Raw genomic sequence first — 17,873 nt, forward strand, 5'->3', positions numbered from 1 at the left:
GGAGATAGTGGGGCAAAGTTTTAACGGAACAGGATAAAATTAAACAGATGGCATTTTGGAGAATGGTGAATAATTTTGTGTGATTGGAGCCTAGGATATGTATGGGAGAATGGCATGTGAAGTAAGATAATAGGCAAAGCAGGTTCATGGCAGATCATCAGAGGTGTGTAGAGAGTTCATCTTAGAAATCCTTTGATAACACTACGTGGACAGGTTGGGGTAAGAAAAGGAGAAATACTGAAATGAGTATGATAGTACAGGAAGAGCCAAATGAAGGGAGTAGTAATGGCATAATGAAGAAGATGTAAAGTAAAGTTTAATTAGAAGATATCCCACCCATGTCCAACTGTTTTATTCTAATGTCTTAAGAATTTTTTGCCTCTTCCATACTTCCCAGTTTTATGCCATGAGTGTGATGTATGTAGGATGTTACACGTTTTTCACTTTAATGCTCGAGACCATGTGTTAGCAAACTATGACCTGTGGGAGGAATCTGGCCCTCTGCTTTTTTTTTTTTTTATAAATAAAGTTTTATTGGGATAGCCCCATTCATTTTATGTGTTCTCTGTCACACTGTCACAGTACAATGGCAGTTGAGCAATTGTTACAGAGATCATATGGCCCCCAAGTCTAAAATGTTTACTTTCTGGCCCTTTACAGAAAAACTTTGAAGAGCAGCAGATTGAAAGCTTTCTTCCATCTAATAACTAAAATGCATGTGATAGTGCTTACTTAATATTATATATTGTTCTTTGTTAACTAGGTGACTGACCACATAGTCATTCACAATCTACCCATAGTGTATTTGGAAATTTTTTTGAACCTGGGTCATGGTTCCCTCTTGTTTAATAATTTTTAAGCTATTTTATTTTTCTGAACACAAGATGAGATCATGTTCAAATAAAGGTAGTTTTCTTTCTCTGCAGTCCATATGCCTTTTGTTTGATTTTCTTGCCAAGTTACACTGGCTAGAACCTTTGAATAAAAATATTGAGGGGTGGCATTCTTTTCTTGTTCTTGATTTTAGGGGGAGAGCATTCAGTCTTTTACCATTAAGTAGAATGTAAGCAGAGACATTACTTTGCCAACAAAGGTCTGTCTAGTCAAAGCTGTGGTTTTTCCAGTAGTCATGTATGGATGTGAGAGTTGGACCATAAAGAAAGCTGAGCACCGATCTTTTGAACTGTGGTGTTGGAGACGACCCTTGAGAGTCCCTTGGACTGCAAGGAGATCCAACCAGTCCATCTTAAAGGAAATCAGTCCTGAATATCCATTGGAAGGACTGAATACTTTGGCCACCTGATGCAAAGAACTGACTCACTGGAAAAGACCCTGATGCTGGGAAGGGTTGAAGGCTGGAGGAGAAGGGGACAACAGAGGATGAGGTGGTCGGATGGCATCAGTGACTCAATGGACATGAGGATGAGTAAGCTCTGGGAGATGGTGATGGACAGGGAGGCCTGCTGTGCTGCAGTCCATGGGGTTGCAAAGAGTTGGACATGACTGAGCAACTGAACTGAACTGAAGCTGTAGTTTTCTTTGTTTTGTTTTGTTTATTAGATGCCCCTTTTCAGGTCGCGGAAGTTCTCTTTTATTTCTGATTTCTTGAGTGTTTTTACCATGAAAGGGTGAATTGTGTCAAATGCCTTTTCTGTGTTGAGATGATGATGTTGTTTTTGTACTCTGTTCTAATATGTGTATGTAATATGTATTACATTGATTGATTTCTGGTTATTTATCCAAGCTTGTATTTTTGGTATAAATTCCACTTGGTCATGGAATATTACTTAATTCAATTTACTTGTATTTTGTTGATTATTTTTGCTTCTATTCAATATAAGAGATTCACCAACTGTGTACAAGGGATCCAGTTTCTCCACATCCTTGCCAACACTTTTAATCTCTTTTTTTGGTTATTATTGGCTGCACCATGCAGCATGTGGGATCTTAGTTCCCCAACCAGGGATTGAAACTGTACCCTCTGCATTAGAAGCATGGACCACCAGGGAATGTCCTGTTTGGAACTGTTATAGAGTGGTTTTTTTTGTTGTTTGTTTGTTTTTTTAATAAAATTATGTCATCTAGGGACAGATAATTTTCCTTCTTTTTTTCCAATTTTTCTTTCTTTTTTTTTAATGCCTTAATTGCTTTGGCTAGGACTTCTAGTACTGTGTTGACTAGAAATGGTGAGAGTGGGCATCCTGTCTTGTCCTAGTATTAGAAGAAAAGATTTCAGATTTTCAGTGTTGAGTGTGATGTTAGCTGTGGGCCTTTTCATATGTAAAACATATTTTATTTTGTTGAGGTAATTTCCTTCTGTTCCTAATCTGACAGCTTTTTTATGAAACAGTATTGAATTTTGTCAAATGCTCTTCTGCATTAGTTGTGATGTTCATGTGGTTTTTATCCTTTATAGTAATGTGGTGTGATACATTGATTTTCTTTATTTTTTAAAAAATATTTTAATTTTATTGGAGTATAGATGATTTACAGTGTTGTTAGTTTCAGGTATATGGCAATTGATTCAGTTATATATATTTTCATTCTTTTTTAGATTCTTATCTCATATGGATTATCACAGAATATTGAGTAGAGTTTCCTGTGCTATAGAGTAGGTCCTTATTGGTCACACTGATTTATTTATTTTTGTATGTTGACCCCATTTTGCGTCCCAGGGATTAATCAATCCTATTTGGTCATGATGTATTAATCTTTTTAATGTGCTGTTGAATTCAGTTTGGTGGTATGAAAATGAAATATTTTGAATGCTATAATGTGGTGACTCTGGAAATAACCAGATTCTTCTCCCATTTCATGGTTTCTTGTTGCTGCCTGCTGTGATTGTCATTTGATTGTTTCAGACTAATTTTGTATACTCCTGTTTTCTTTGTCTTGTATGGTCTCTGAAGTCTGTTCTGTTAGATTAATAGTTTGGCAGACAACCTTCTCACTGATAGATTGATATAGAATAGGTTTATAATGTTTAAGATTCAAGCGTACAAAATTATATTTTGACTTCTGTATACACTGCAACATGCTAACTACCAAGAGTTTAGTTTCCATTCATCACCATGCACTTGGCTTCCTTTATGCATTTTGCCCTTCCTGCACTTAATTTCTGCTAACCACTATTCTGCTCTGTGTGTTTATTTTTGTTTGGTTTGTCTACTCACCCTCCCACCCCCTACACACATATGAAAGAAATCATACAGTATTTGCCTTTTTCTGTCTTACTTCACTAGCATAATACCCTCCAGGTCTATCCATGTGGTTGCAAATGGCAAAATTTCCTCTCTTTAAAAAAAAAAAAAAAAAATTTTTTTTTAAGCTGAGTAGTATTTCCTTGTTTTAAATATATACTACATTTTTTTAATCCAGTCATTCACGGATGGCAACTTAGGTTGTTTACATACCTTGACTCTTGTATGTAGTGCTGGATTGAACATCGATCTGCATATATCTTTTCAAAATAGATGTTTTTTAATTTCTTGGATAAATACCTAGAAGTGGAATAGCTGGATCATATTCTTAATTTTTGAGAACTCTCCATACTGTTTTCAATAGTGGCTACAGTAATTTGCACTCCCACAAACTGTGCAAGGATTCCCTTTTCTCAACATCCTCTCTAACACTTGTTATTTCTTGGCTTTTTGATAATACTTACTCTAATGGTGTGAGGTGGTATCTCATTTGTGGTTTTGATTTGCATTTCCCTAATAATTAGTGATGTTGACAGCTAAGATTTTATGATTTCAGGTATTACATTCAAGTCCTTAATCCATTTTGAGTTGACTCTGTGTATGGTATAAGCTGGTGGTCTAGTTTCATTCTTTTGCATGACCAGTTTTTCCAACATCATTTATTGAAGAGACTATCTATTCTCCATTGTATGTTCTTTTCTCTTGTGTATTAATTGTCCATATATGTGTGTGTTTATTTCTGAACTCTCAATTCTGTTCCATTGATTTGTGTGTCACTTTGACGATACTATGCTTTTTTGATTTCTGTGACTTTGTAATATAATTTGAAATCAGAGTGAGTGATATTTCAGCTTTGTTTCCCTCTATTCCCCTCAGGATTGCTTTGACTATTTGGGACCTTTTGTCGTTCGATACAAATTTTAGTATTTTTTTGTTTTTCTGTTTCTGTGAAAAATGTCATTGGGATTTTGATAGGGATTGCATTGACTCTGTAGATTGCTTTAGGTGCTTTAGGTGATATGGACATTTAAAAATGTTAAATTCTTCTAATCCATGAGCCCAAATACCTTTACATTTCTTTGTGTTGTGTTCAGTTTCTTTCAATAATGTCTTTAGTTTTCTGTGAAAGATGATCTTTCACCTACCTGGTTAAATTTATTCCTAGATATTCTTTTTGTTGCAATGGGATCTCATGTACATGGGATTGTTTTTCTTAATTGGTTTCTGATGATTTGTTGGTGTATAGAATAGACTTTTATATATTGATTTTTTTTTTGTACCCTGCAACTTTAGTGTATTTTATTTCTAATAGAATTTTTGGTGAAAAAATTTTTTAATATATAAAACTATGTCATATTTATTTCCTGTCTGATTTTTATTAAACTGTAGGACACCCAGTTGGCATTGGAGAATTGCTTGTTGGTGTGGGGAACCCACCCACTGCACTCAACTTAAGACATGTGTGTATTAGCGACCAGCACCTTTACACTGTTAAGAAAATGGAAAGAGAAGCCATACTGCTGCTACTGCTAAGTCACTTCAGTCGTGTCTGACTCTATGTGACCCCATGGACTGCAGCCTACCAGGCTCCTCCGTCCGTGAGATTTTCCAGGCAAGAGTACTGGAGTAGGGTGCCATTGCCTTATCCAAGAGAAGCCATAGGCTGTGAGAAAATGTTTGCAAAACACGTAAAGGACTTATATTTAAAATACATAAATAACTCTTAAAATAAAACAGTTAAGAAAACAAATAATGAGGGAAATATCTGAACAGGTACCTCACGAAACAGTGTACATAGATGGTAAATAATCAAACATACGAAAAGATGCTCAACATCATGTCACATGGGAATTAAAAACTAAGCCACTAGTGAAACATCATTGTACACCTATTAGATTGGCTAAATTCCAGAAATACTAAATTCTGACAATATCAAATGCTTGTGAGGATATGGAGCAGTAGAAATTTTCCTTCAGTTCTAATAGGAATGCAAAATGGTACAGCCACTTTGAAAGATGATTTGGCAGTTTCTTACAGAGCTAAAACACAGGTTTATCCTTATCATCCTATAAATGTAGTCCTCTTTACCCAGTTGAGTAGAAGATTTACATCCACAAAGAACCTGCATGATAGTATTCATAATTGCCAGAAGCTGGAAGCATCTAACATCCTTCAACAGGTGCATGGATACACAGTGGAATAAACACATGTGAAATGTTTATTCAGCAAATTTTAAAAACTGTCAAGCTCTGAAATGATACGGAGGAAACTTTAATCGTAGTACCAAGAAGCCAGGCTGAGGATCTTAAATTGTGTGAGTCCACTATCTAACATTCTGGGAGAAGCAAAACTGTAGAGACAGTAAAAAGATAAGAGGTTGCCAGAGGTTCTTATTGAGGGAAGAAGAATAAATAGGGGAAGCACAGGATTTTTAGAGTTGTAAAATTATTCTCTGTGATACTATAGTATTGAATACATGGCAGTTATGCGTTTGTCAGCATCCTTAGGACCGTATAAGGTTCATAAAGAGTGACCCTTAATATAAATTGTGGACATTAGTTGATTAAAACTGTATAGAGTATTTCAGGTACTGATTAGCAAAGCAGACAAAGTTGCCTACCTTTGTAGAAATTAATAAAATTAAAAAGAAAAATTTCAGTGATGTGGTAGAAAGTAATAGTATGGCTACATTATACTGGTTAGTCAGCGAAGACCTGAGTATTAACTTGAGGGCTGAATGCAAGATGTTAGCTATTTACAGATAAGTGGGAAAAACATTCTCTGCAGAGGGAACAGCTAGTGTAAGCCTATAAGTCCAGAATGACTTTAGTGTGTTTGAGAAATAGAACCCAGATTTACAGTGGCTAAGGAGGAGAATGTTATGTGGAGAACTCAAGAAAGTAGGTCATGTACGGAATGAAGTGAGTTTCTTTAAGCCCGAGTGAGGAATTTGGATTCTATTTTAGTTGAGATAGGCAATTATTGGATATTTAAGCAGACTAGAGCAAGATCTAATTCTAATATTTAAAAGAGTACCCTAACTTTGATGGAAAATGACTGAGAGGGAGAAGGAGCAAATGTAGAGGCAGGGAGCCTTATTTAGTCACTTGGAACAGTTTGTTGACAGGGAAGGGCTGAGTGTGGCTTGGGCTAATGTAGTTAAAAGAAAAGTAAGCATATATTTTAGGGTATATCAGTTCAGTCGTGTCTGACTCTGCGACCCCATGAATCACAGTACGCCAGGCCTCCCTGTCCATCACCAACTCCCGGAGTCTACCCAAACCCCTGTCCATTGAGTCGGTGATGCCATTCAGCCATCTCATCTTCTGTCGTCCCCTTCTTCTCCTGCCCCCAATCCTTCCCAGCATTGGGGTCTTTTCCAATGAGTCAGTTCTTTGCATCAGGTGGCCAAAGTATCATCAGCTTCAATATCAGTCCTTCCCATGAACACCCAGGACTGATCTCCTTTATGATGAACTGGTTGGATCTCCTTGCAGTCCAAGGGACTCTCAAGTCTTCTCCAACACTACAGTTCAAAAGCATCAATTCTTCGGCGCTCAGCTTTCTTCACCATCCAACTCTCACATCTATACATGACTACTGGAAAAACCATAGCCTTGACTAGATGGATCTTTGTTGGCAAAGTAGTGTCTCTGCTTTTATTTATTTATTATTTTTATTTTTTGTGTCTCTGCTTTTAAATATGCTATCTAGGTTGGTCATAACTTTCCAGGGAGTAAGCATCTTTTAATTTCATGGCTGCAGTCATCATCTGCAGTGATTTTGGAGCCCCCCAAAATAAAGCCTGACACTGTTTCCTCTGTTTCCCCATCTATTTCCGATGAAGTGATGGGACAGATGCCATGATCATAGTTTTCTGAATGTTGAGCTTTAAGCCAACACTTTCACTCTCTTTCACTTTCATCAAGAGGCTTTTTAGTTCCTTCTCACTTTCTGCCATAAGGGTGGTATCGTCTGTATATCTGAGGTTATTGATATTTCTCCTGGCAATCTTGATTCCAGCTTGTGCTTCTTCCAGCCTAGCGTTTCTCATGATGTACTCTGCATATAAGTTAAGTAAGCAGGATGACAATATACAGCCTTGATGTACTCCTTTTCCTATTTGGAACCAGTCTGTTGTCCCATGTCCAGTTCTAACTGTTGCTTCCTGACCTGCATACAGGTTTCTCAAGAGACAGATCAGATGGTCTGGTATTCCCATCTCTTTAAGAATTATAGTAGGGTATATTTTGTAGATAAAATCTTTACAACTAGAGGGAAAGATTTAATGCTCATAGCTTTGGCTTGAGCAACTGGGTGAATGGTGCTGCTATTGAGCCAGGCAGAGTTTCACTTTAGTCATTTTGATAATGCAGGCAGTTGTAAAGGTTAGATCTAGGAGTCTGGAGCTCAGGGGAGAAGATGGTTTTTGAAGTGTAGATTCTGTCTACTTAGTCTTGAGGTATCTTTCAAATTGTACAAGTATGGTATATATTTTCTTTTTAAACTCGAACTATACATATAAAACCACAAGTTCCCCATGACTTCCTTCTTTAGTACACAGGAGGGTAGCCACTATTACCAGTTTGGGATGGATACTTTCTGCCTTTATTTATATTTACCTATAGGGAGGATAGGCTTCCCTGGTTGCTCAGAGGTTAAAGCGTCTGCCTGCAATGCAGGAGACTCGGGTTCGATCCCTGAGTTGGGAAGATCCCCTGGAGAAGGAAATGGCAACCCACTCCAGTATTCTCGCCTGGAGAATCCCATAGAGGGAGGAGCCTGGTAGGCTACAGTCCATAGGGTCACAAAGAGTTGGACAGGACTGAGCGACTTCACTTTCCTTTCACTTTCATAGGGATATGCATTTTGTTTTTATTTGCAAAAATATTACATTATATATATTCTGTAACTTAAATGTTCTTGAAATCTTTCCATTTCAGTTACTAGTAAGTTGTTCTAATTGTTGCATAGTTTTCTGTGGTATGAATTTGTGATTATTTAACTGGTTGCCAGTTAATACTAAAGTTTCTATAATTTTTCTTTACTATTATACAAGTGGTGTGTTTTTTTATATTCTTAGAGATTTAAAATAAATAATTTTGATTATATGGAACTAACATGAACTAGAACATACATTATTAAAATTATGAGCATGTCTTTGCAAAGCATCTCACAGTTCTATCACAATGATTCTCTATTTATCTGGAGAGAATCACTGTTTCTAAAAATATTTGTAGTCTATACTTTGATTAGTCTTCTTTACATGAAATTGTGTTTTTAAAATACATTTTATTATAATTTTGAATTTATTTTCTTTGCAACTTTATAATGTTAATTTAGAATAATATTTAAGAGGGTCTTTTTCCAGCAATAAACTGTTGCTGTAGATCAGCAACAAGAATAATACTTTATCATGCATAAAATAAATCAGCATTCAGATGTTGGACTTTTCTCACTGCCTCTTAATTTCCTTATCTTGATGTCATAATTCTGTGACAGGCAGTCTTTTTGGTATTTAGGAGATGGTAATAACTATACATAATGTGGTAATGATGTCTTTGAGGACTCTTTCTGTAACAAGCAGTTTGAATCAGAAGAATATCCTGTGCAATGCTCTGTTGACTTTTATGGTACACCTCAGTGCCTTTATATTCTGGGTGACTACTAATGGCTTTATTTATGATGTATGCCTTCTGTATTTAAAATAAAATGGCCCTTTTAGTAAATTGTATAAAACATCCGAAATGGTGCAATTTAAGTAGACATAGAAAGTGAAGGAAAAAAATAAACAGACCAAGCCAAGGGAATGAGCTAGTCATTTGAGTTAAGGCCGCCAGAATTTTAGCCTCGAACATATTCTTTTTCCTTCCTCCCTATCTGTCTGTCCGTCCCTCCCTGTCTCCTCAGCATATGGGATTCTGTTTCCTGACTAGGGATCGAACTCTTGCCTCCTGCATTGCAATTGGTCCTAACCCCTGGACCACCAGGGAATGGAAGCTTAATTTTGTATGAATACTGTAGACATGTTTACAGTTTCAGGTTGCTTTGTTTGCCTTATTGTATTTATGTATTTCTTACATAGGACCTGGCAGATAGCGAGTGCTTAAGTAAATTTTACTTTAATCTTTGACCCATTCAAAATACTCCTGATATTTTATCAAGTCCCCAAAAGCCTAAGAACATTTTATTTTAAAAACACATTTAGTTAAATTCTAACAGTATGAAAAATAAACATTCATAGCATTTTCCCCCCACATACATAATCATTCAGTCTTTCAACAACCTTGTGAGGTAGAGATGGTGTTATCCCCATATCTCTAACAGGAAACTGAGACCTAGAGAGGTTACATAACTTAAATAGTATCATACACTAAGTGTTGTAGCCAGGAATCAAGCCCAAGTGTCCTGATTTTGTTATAAAATCTCTGTTAACATAGATCATGCCCTTACCACATGAGGATTAACTCTTCTGAGACTATGGACTGTTAGGGCTGTTCATTTTAGTATAATTCAGGAGCCATCTTTGTTCATTTCACAGATCAGATGTTTAAGTGTTTGCAATGTGTCAGGCACTGTTTTGAGATTCTGGGTTTTATCAGTGAATGAAAAAAATGATTCCTGCTCACATGGAGTTTATATTCTAGCCCAGAGAGTCAAAACCAATAAACGTAATAACCAAGTCAATTACTTAGTATGTCAAAAAATCACATTGTCTGTAGAAGAAAAAAAATGATCAGGATGGGTGGAACAGACTGTTAATATTGTGAAGAAAACAAGTAGAACAAAGGTCTTAAGGCAAGAATGTGCTGGCATGTTTGAAAAATAATAGGTAGGTGCCTGAGTAGGGGTGGAAAGTAGAGGGGAAATAAGATCAGGAGGTAGGAAGCAGTGGAAGCATGTATCATACAGGGTCTTTCACTCTTGAGTAAAATGGGAAGATTTGAAGAACTTTTTAACATCTTAAAATCATCCAGGTTGTGTTAAGAATAGGTACTGAGGCTGGACAAGGATGGAAAAAGGGAGACCTTCTGGGTTTCCCTTGTGACTCCAGCTGGTAAAGAATCTGCCTGCAGTGCGGGAGACCTGGGTTCGATCCCTGGGTTGGGAAGACCATCTGGAGAAGAGGAAGGCTATCCACTCCAGTATTCTGGCCTGGAGAATTCCATGGACTGTACAGTCACTTTAGGTTAATCTAGGAGAGGGTCATAATTTAGGAAGAAGATAGCTGTCAGGTGGCTATGAACAGATTGATGATAGAGGTGGTGAGAAATGGCTGGATTCTAGGTGTATTTTGCAGATAGAGACATTAGAATTTGTCAGCAGGTGGGAAGGGACATATGAACAAAGGAGTCAAGAATAACTCCATAGTTTTTAGCTTGAACATCTGAAAGGATGAAATTGCCTTGGACTGAGATCGTTTACAGAGGACATCAGGGGTTCCGTTTTTGATGTGTTAGTTTAAACTGTCTTTTGGATACCCGAATGAAGTTGCTGTTTATAATTCAGGAGTGAAGTCTGGGATAGAAATATAAAGTTGGGACTTGTTGGTATATAGATGATATTTAAAGCCATAACACTGGATGATATCCTTGAGGAAATGAATATGAAGATATGAGAGAAGAGGGAACCAATAACTGAGCCCTAGGACATTCCAGTATTAAGAGGGTAGAGAGACCGGAAGGAATCATCAAAGAAGACTAAGAAGGAATAATCAGTAAGATGGGACATAAACCTCGAGAATGTGTCTTGGGAACTAAAAGAAGAAAGTAAACCATGGAAGAAAGAAATTCAACCATTTCAGATTTTGCTGATAGTTTAGTGCAGCATGGATACTAGAATTTTAGCAGCGGGAAGGCCACTGGTTATTTTGTGGTCTTCTGTGGGACGTGGAAATGGCCTGGTTAGCATTACTTACATATTTTTCAAGTGGGAATTTTTGATGTTTACAGTGTTTCCTTTGCCCTGTTCAGGTTTGCCTTCCTGTTGGTGATATGTCTGACAGTGGATCACAGCTTGGTTCAATGGGTAGTTTGACCATGAAATCACAACTTCAGATTACTGGTAAGTCTTAAAAAGATCTACTGCATTACTTCCCTCATTCTCTTTGCGGTGCCCCCGCCCACCCCGCACACTCCAGTATTCTGGCCTGGAGAATTTCCATGGGCTGTATAGTCCATGGGGTCGCAAAGAGTCGGACACGACTGAGCGACTTTCACCATCAATAAAAAAATCTTCTGTGAAGAAAACCTTTAGTGGCTGTTACATATTAGGTGTTGAATTAGTATTTGCTGAATGAATAAATGAACATAATGTTTAGATATGTAAAGATAACATTTTAATTTCAGGTTGTTATTGAGTATGGTATAGGATTTGGGTTTGTTTATTAAACATGCTTGGGCAGTTGCTATTGTTTTTTGTTTTGATTTGGATTTTTTTAGCTTTGTTGAGAGCTAAGCTAATTCACATATTATTCAGTTTACTCATTTAGAGGTCAGTGATTGTTAATACATTCTTAGAGTTGTACAACCATTACCAGTCAATTTTAGAACATTTTCACCACTCCAGAAAGAAACCCCTGCCCCATATTCCCCAGCCACCTTCAGGCCTAGCTTAATTATTTTTCTCTCTATAGCTTTGCCTACATTGGTCTCATACAAATAGAATCATAAAATGTGTGGCCTTTGTCTCTTGACTTTTCTCACTTATATTGTTTTCAAGATTCATCCCTGTTGTAGCATGCATTAGTATTTAATTTCTTTTTATTGCCAAATACTATTCCATTTGTGGAAATACTTGATCCATTTATCAGTTGATGGGTGTTTGGATTGGTTCCACTTTTTGGCTATTATGAATAATGCTATGAACATTTGTGTATAACTGTGTGAAGTTGTATGTTTTCAGTTTTCTTGTGTTCCTGGGAGTAGAGCGACTGGGTCATGTAATATCCACATTTAGCATTGTGAGGAATTCCAAATTAATTTTCAAAGCATCCAGACCAATTTGTATTCCCACCAGTCATGTATGAGGGTTACAGTTTTGTAAGCATCCTTGCAATGCTTATGTGTTTGGTTAGAGGATTGTAATGGATGTGACATGGTATCTCAAGGGTTTGAGTTCATTTCTCTTGACAGTTAATGATGAGCATTTTTTTCATGTGCTTATTACTAGCCATTTGTATATCTTTTTTTGAGAAATGCCTATTAAAAATTTTTGGTTGCTCTTATTACTTTCCTAATACCTGTTTTTTTCCTCTAACCATACTAACCAAGTGGATCACTTTCAGATTAATGTTTCTTAAAATACCACCTGATTTGTACCTGCTCAAAAACCTTCAGTGCTTCTCCTGGGCTATGTTAGTGAATTTCTTTAAAACTGGGCTAAGACCTTTCACAGTCAGACTCCATATGATTTCTTTGTAGGGTCTTTTTATAGAAACCATTTGTACTAGCCAAAGTGAGGCACTCGATTTTCTTTAGACAAGCATGTGTCTCTCACACAATGGAAACTTAGTCTCTCTCCTTTTAATTTAATGGTATTTATTGCTTATATTAGTTTCTGTTAATACTGTACCTGGCTTACATCCGCCTCTAGATTATGAATATAAAGTTATAAACTGTATTATTCTTATCTTTCTAGAAACCTAAAAGTATTTGAGTTATATAAAAGTAACACCTTCTTAAGTTGAAAGCATGCTAGAATTTATTCTTAGGAATTCTTTCACTGACTCCAGTCTCTTTTCTTAGTGATGTCTAATTTTCAATGAAAGATTCTAATATTTCTTTGCCAAAGCCAGATTCTAGTTGTTTCTCCCTTCCCCATCCCTGATGGCTCAGGTGGTAAAGAATCTGCCTGCATTGCAGGGGACCCAGGTTCAATCCCTGGGTCTGGAAAATCCTTTGGAGAAGGGAATGGCTACCCACTCTAGTATTCTTGCCTGGAGAATTTCGTGGACAGAAGAGTGGAGGGCTGCAGTCCATGGGATCGCAAAGAATCAGACACGACTGAGCAACTAACACTTTCTCTCCATCTTCAGTCTAGTCTGAGTAGCTGTTTTTCATTGGACCAGGCTTCTTAAGACTTTCTTTACTGGACAGCTTAAGTTAAAATTTTTGATTTAGAGAATTTAATAGTGTCAGCTTTTCAAGTTATGTAAGCAATATACAGACTTTTATTTTTAAAAAGTCAGCAATTTAAAATAGTAATATGAGGAAATTAAAAATGAAAGTGTTAGTCGCTCAGTTGTGTCCGACTCTTTGTGATCCCATGGACGGTAGCCCACCAGGCTCTTTTATTTATGGAATTCTCCAGGCAAGAATACTGGAGTGGGTAGTCATTCCCTTCTCCAGGGGATCTTCCTGACCCCAGGGGTTGAACCTGGCTGGGTCTCCTGCATTGTGGGCAGACTCTTTACCACCTGAGCAACCAGATTTAAGTTATATTCCTTTCGACTTTTCTTTGCATAAGCTAGCTATCTTATTTGCTATTGTGACTGTCACGGGAAGAAAAACACTTAATGCCTAAATGCACCTCAAGAAGACATAATTTTAGCCATTTATAAGCTTTTAATGTTGAGTCTAAAAATTCTGAGAATGTACAAGTGTAGGGCAAAAGCATTTTTAACAAAAACAGGCACCTTGAATTGTGGATAAAAGTTATATATTTAGCAAACACATCATTAGATATGGCAGATATGGAGAATGTCAGATAATAAACAGTAGAGTGCCAAGTTGACTAGAATTAAGTGTCCTTTGTAATTCACTATTTACTTTGCTTTTTGTGCTAGAAACCTCAGAACAAAGTTCTTTCCTACAAATCACTTTAATTGACATTGTATTTTTTATTCTGTGTTAATGGATTAGCTACAGTATTTGAATTTTTTGTTTTTTTATTTTGGTAAGCTGCCTCAACACTTCTAAAATTCAAGAATGGCATAAATATGCAAGTGTAAAATATGTGCCATGGTATGTGGTAGTGGCAAGAGATAATGACTTTGGTCAGGAAAAAGGGGTAGTATTTGACTAGAGTTGCTGCTATGTGCAGTACTCTTGCCTGGAAAATCCCATGGACGGAGGAGCCTGATAGGCTGCAGTCCATGGGGTCTCAAAGAGTCGGACACGACTGAGCAACTTCACTTTCATTTTTCACTTTCATGCTTTGGAGAAGGAAATGGCAACCCACTCCAGTGTTCTTGCCTGGAGAATCCCAGAGATGGGAGAACCTGGTGGGCTGCCGTCTATGGGGTCGCACAGAGTCAGACACGACTGAAGTGACTTAGCAGTAGCAGCAGCTGTGAAAGAAGGTGGTGCTTGAAACATTGCTACTATTTAAAAAATAGAAAGGTATAAAAGGATCTTTCAGGAATGAACATGACAGAGCAAATGGCGTGAAGGAGGGAAATGCCAAGGCTTCCCTCATCCCTAAAAGCCACTGCTGCAGAGCAGGGACCTGTGAGAATTCATGGAAATGGGTCATCTCCTTCACTTGAGTCAAGGCTGCCAAGAAAAAAAAAAAAAAGATCATTGCTAAGGGAGATGGGAAGTAACCAGAGTTTTTAACAAAGAACAGTAAACTGGATTGGTGTTTTAGAAAGTTGCTGTGAAAGACTGATGGGGAAATTTAGTGTCAAAAGTTAAAATGTTACTCTGGTTCTGCTCAAATTTATGTCTTAACTTTTTCTGTCATGCATGCATTACATGCGTACATACATAATTTGTTTACAGTATATACATTTGCTAGTTGCTTTTCCTTACCAGATGAGGGCAAGTAGAAAATTTATTTCAGAGAAATGACACCTTATAATTTTTAATAAAAACTTGTATAAGTTGTAGCAAGAGTTTTAAAAAATTAATTCATAAATTGATACTATGTTGATAAATAGATTGTTTAGAGAACTTGATGTGTTTTAATTTCACATAATTCTTTATAGGAACATCAAGGGAAAGGCAGCCTTGCTTTTCTTTTTCAGAATTTACATAAAATAAAGTATACCTCATCACAAGTGATTGAGTTCTCATAAGGAAAAAAACTCCTTTTCTATTTCTTTAATTTTGTATCTATATGAGATGATGATTGTTCACTAAACTTAATTGTAATTATTTCCTGATGTCTAATCCTTATGCTTTTACACCTTAAACTTTAAAATCATGACAGTTCATTAGTCACGCTTTCTATGATTTGACTCTTAATTTATAGAAATAACATGAATAGCCATTTTGCTATTCCAATTTGAACTGGAGTAGAAAGGTAGTCTTTTGTGTTACGCTTTCATTGATCAAGGTACTATATGAGGCATCCTCTTGGGAACTGCTGTTGGCATTGAAGTGATCTCTTAACACTTTTGTTGGGTATCCAATGTACCTGTATTGATCCTTGTGTTGGGCAGATCCTTTTGTAATTTATCAGATAGTTACAAAAATTATAGCAGGAAATCAGAAATACCTACTTACTCTCAAGTGTTTTTGAGAGTTCATCATATTGCTAATCATAACTTGATCTCAGCACCCTTGTTTGTTTTAACCTTGTTCCTTATAGCCTTCCAATTCCCAGAATAAGTTGATTTCCAGATCATTCTTTATTCTTTATCTCTAATTCTGTGGCCTAGTTCCTTTACCTTGGACATAAGTCTGTTTTCTTACATCCTTCCCTATCTTTAGCCATTTCCTGTTTAGTTATGTTCTACACCCAACTTCAGCTATTATACTGAGCTTATCTGTGTTTTGATGCTTGCTGTATGCTAGTATTGTATTTACATGGGCAGAATAAGTACTTTGGTATTTCCTAGAAATTTCTTAGTCTTAGTCCTTACTCAGAGCTCATCATTTGAGGAAGAGAAACCATCTTATTTCAGTTCTTACAAATTGAAATTAAACATTACTGTATTTTTCCAGATTTACTAGAATACCATATATTTAGCTCCCAATGCTTAGAGACCAGGAGGGTCCTTCATACTTTAAAGTCAAGAGTTTATATCCAGTTCTGCCCAGACAAGCCATAGTTCTGCTAAAGAGGCCTCTTGTGGCCTCTCATGACTTCTGACCACAGAGGGTAATCCTTGCATAACTGCTTTTATCTCTTATCAGTTCATCATATTGCTAATCATAACTTGATCTCAGCACCCTTATTTGTTTTACCTTGTTCCTTACAGCCTTCTGATTCCCAAAATAAGTTGAATAAACCAAGGATTCACTTTTACTTTCTTTACATTTACTTACTTATTTTCACTTTTATATTTAAATTGTCAAAATTTTTATTTCATATTGGAGAGGAAGTTATTAAATATACACACTTGCTATAACCTTGCCATGAAGGGGATTGCAGGTTGAGTTAAATAAATAAAAACTAATAAACCTACTAAGAACTAAGACTGAATGAAAAGCAATAGGAGCCGTATATAAATAGGAAAATGTTGTGCAAGCATAGAACAATTTTGACTTGTTAGATTTAAAGAACCCTTCAAAGAGAAGGGATTAAAGACACTTCAGGAAGTAGAGTTGTGTTGGATGAAAAGGAAAAAGGATCATTATGAGTGGGGAGGAGTAGCACATATGAGCCGTCAAAGTATGTGGTCCTTGTGAGGGACAGCAAGCAGGTAAGAGTGGTTAGAACACCAGGGGCCTGTGTGGGATTTTGTACAGGAAGGGGCTATAAAAAGTACATAGTAAGCAATGTTAAATGCCCCAGAAGAATTTAAACTTCATTTTTCAGGCGTTAGAGAATCATTGAAAAGTATTGACATGGTCACATCTGTTCTAGGAACAATTCTAGTAGCTATGAGGAATTGGACTGGAGAAGTGAAAGTAAAAATAGTTGTTAGAGGCCTTTAGGTGTAGCCCAGGTGACAGTTGATACTGACATTTTTCTGATTCATTTTCTTCTAGTTTATAATTCATAGTCTTTTAATTTACCTTGGGAATTTAAATTTTAGGAAGTAGTACATTGATCTATTTTGCAATATTAGGACTGTAATGGAAGTTTTGTGCAATCTAAACTTTGAGATTTGAACACTTAAAATAATTCTCCTGTCCAAGCTTTGCTGTGACCATTGGATAACACTTTTAAATTCTGTTGATCTTGTTCTTTTTTTATGTGTAAAAGTTAAGACGATAATACCTGTCTTGCAGAATAGTCGTGAGAGTCAAAATGATAATATTTAGGTGCCAGACACAGTAAAACACTAACAGTTGGTGTTAGTTTCCCTTACTCTTTTTATTTTCCCATTTAAAGTTTCCTAAAATGACTCTAGTGGGATTGAGTGGGATTATGTGGTAAACAGCTTTCAAAAGTTTGAATCCTAAAAAGCAACTCAGGATAACTGTGGTTGCTCTTTGTTCTAGGCTTAATCAGTTTAAGAGGATCACAAGAACCCCCGAAACAAAATGAACTTATGCATGATTGTATGGGCTGTTTTACCTTTTCTCAGACCACAAATGTATTAAAAATAGGGATTTTTCTGGGGCAATCCTGTGATTAAATTATGTTTTGTATTAAGTAGTAGGGCTTTATAGTACATATTAGTCAGAGATAGGTCTGACCCCCATTTGAGCATTTTCTGTTCTGAAAAAGACATTTTGCTTAGTGTTTCCACTTTGATGTCTCACGAGCATCTCAAATTTATACATTCATTATAATACACTTGATTTCTTGCCCATGCCACCCTCCTCAAACTTGTTC

General features: G+C 36.5%; 1 protein-coding gene across 3 annotated transcripts in view; it reads left to right on the plus strand.

The window, feature by feature from the left end:
• Positions 1 to 17,873, plus strand: part of ITCH (itchy E3 ubiquitin protein ligase) — a 96,316-nt gene that overhangs the window by 18,430 nt on the left and 60,013 nt on the right. For all 3 annotated transcript variants that reach the window (XM_065921849.1, XM_065921850.1, XM_065921851.1), the window contains one exon: positions 11,174 to 11,264. In XM_065921849.1, the coding sequence (XP_065777921.1) occupies positions 11,195 to 11,264 (70 nt within the window). In that variant the 5' untranslated portion in view covers positions 11,174 to 11,194. The remainder of the gene's footprint in view (positions 1 to 11,173; positions 11,265 to 17,873) is intronic.

This window comes from Muntiacus reevesi, chromosome 2 (genome assembly GCF_963930625.1).
Source record: "Muntiacus reevesi chromosome 2, mMunRee1.1, whole genome shotgun sequence".
Classification (NCBI taxonomy): Eukaryota; Metazoa; Chordata; class Mammalia; order Artiodactyla; family Cervidae; genus Muntiacus; species Muntiacus reevesi.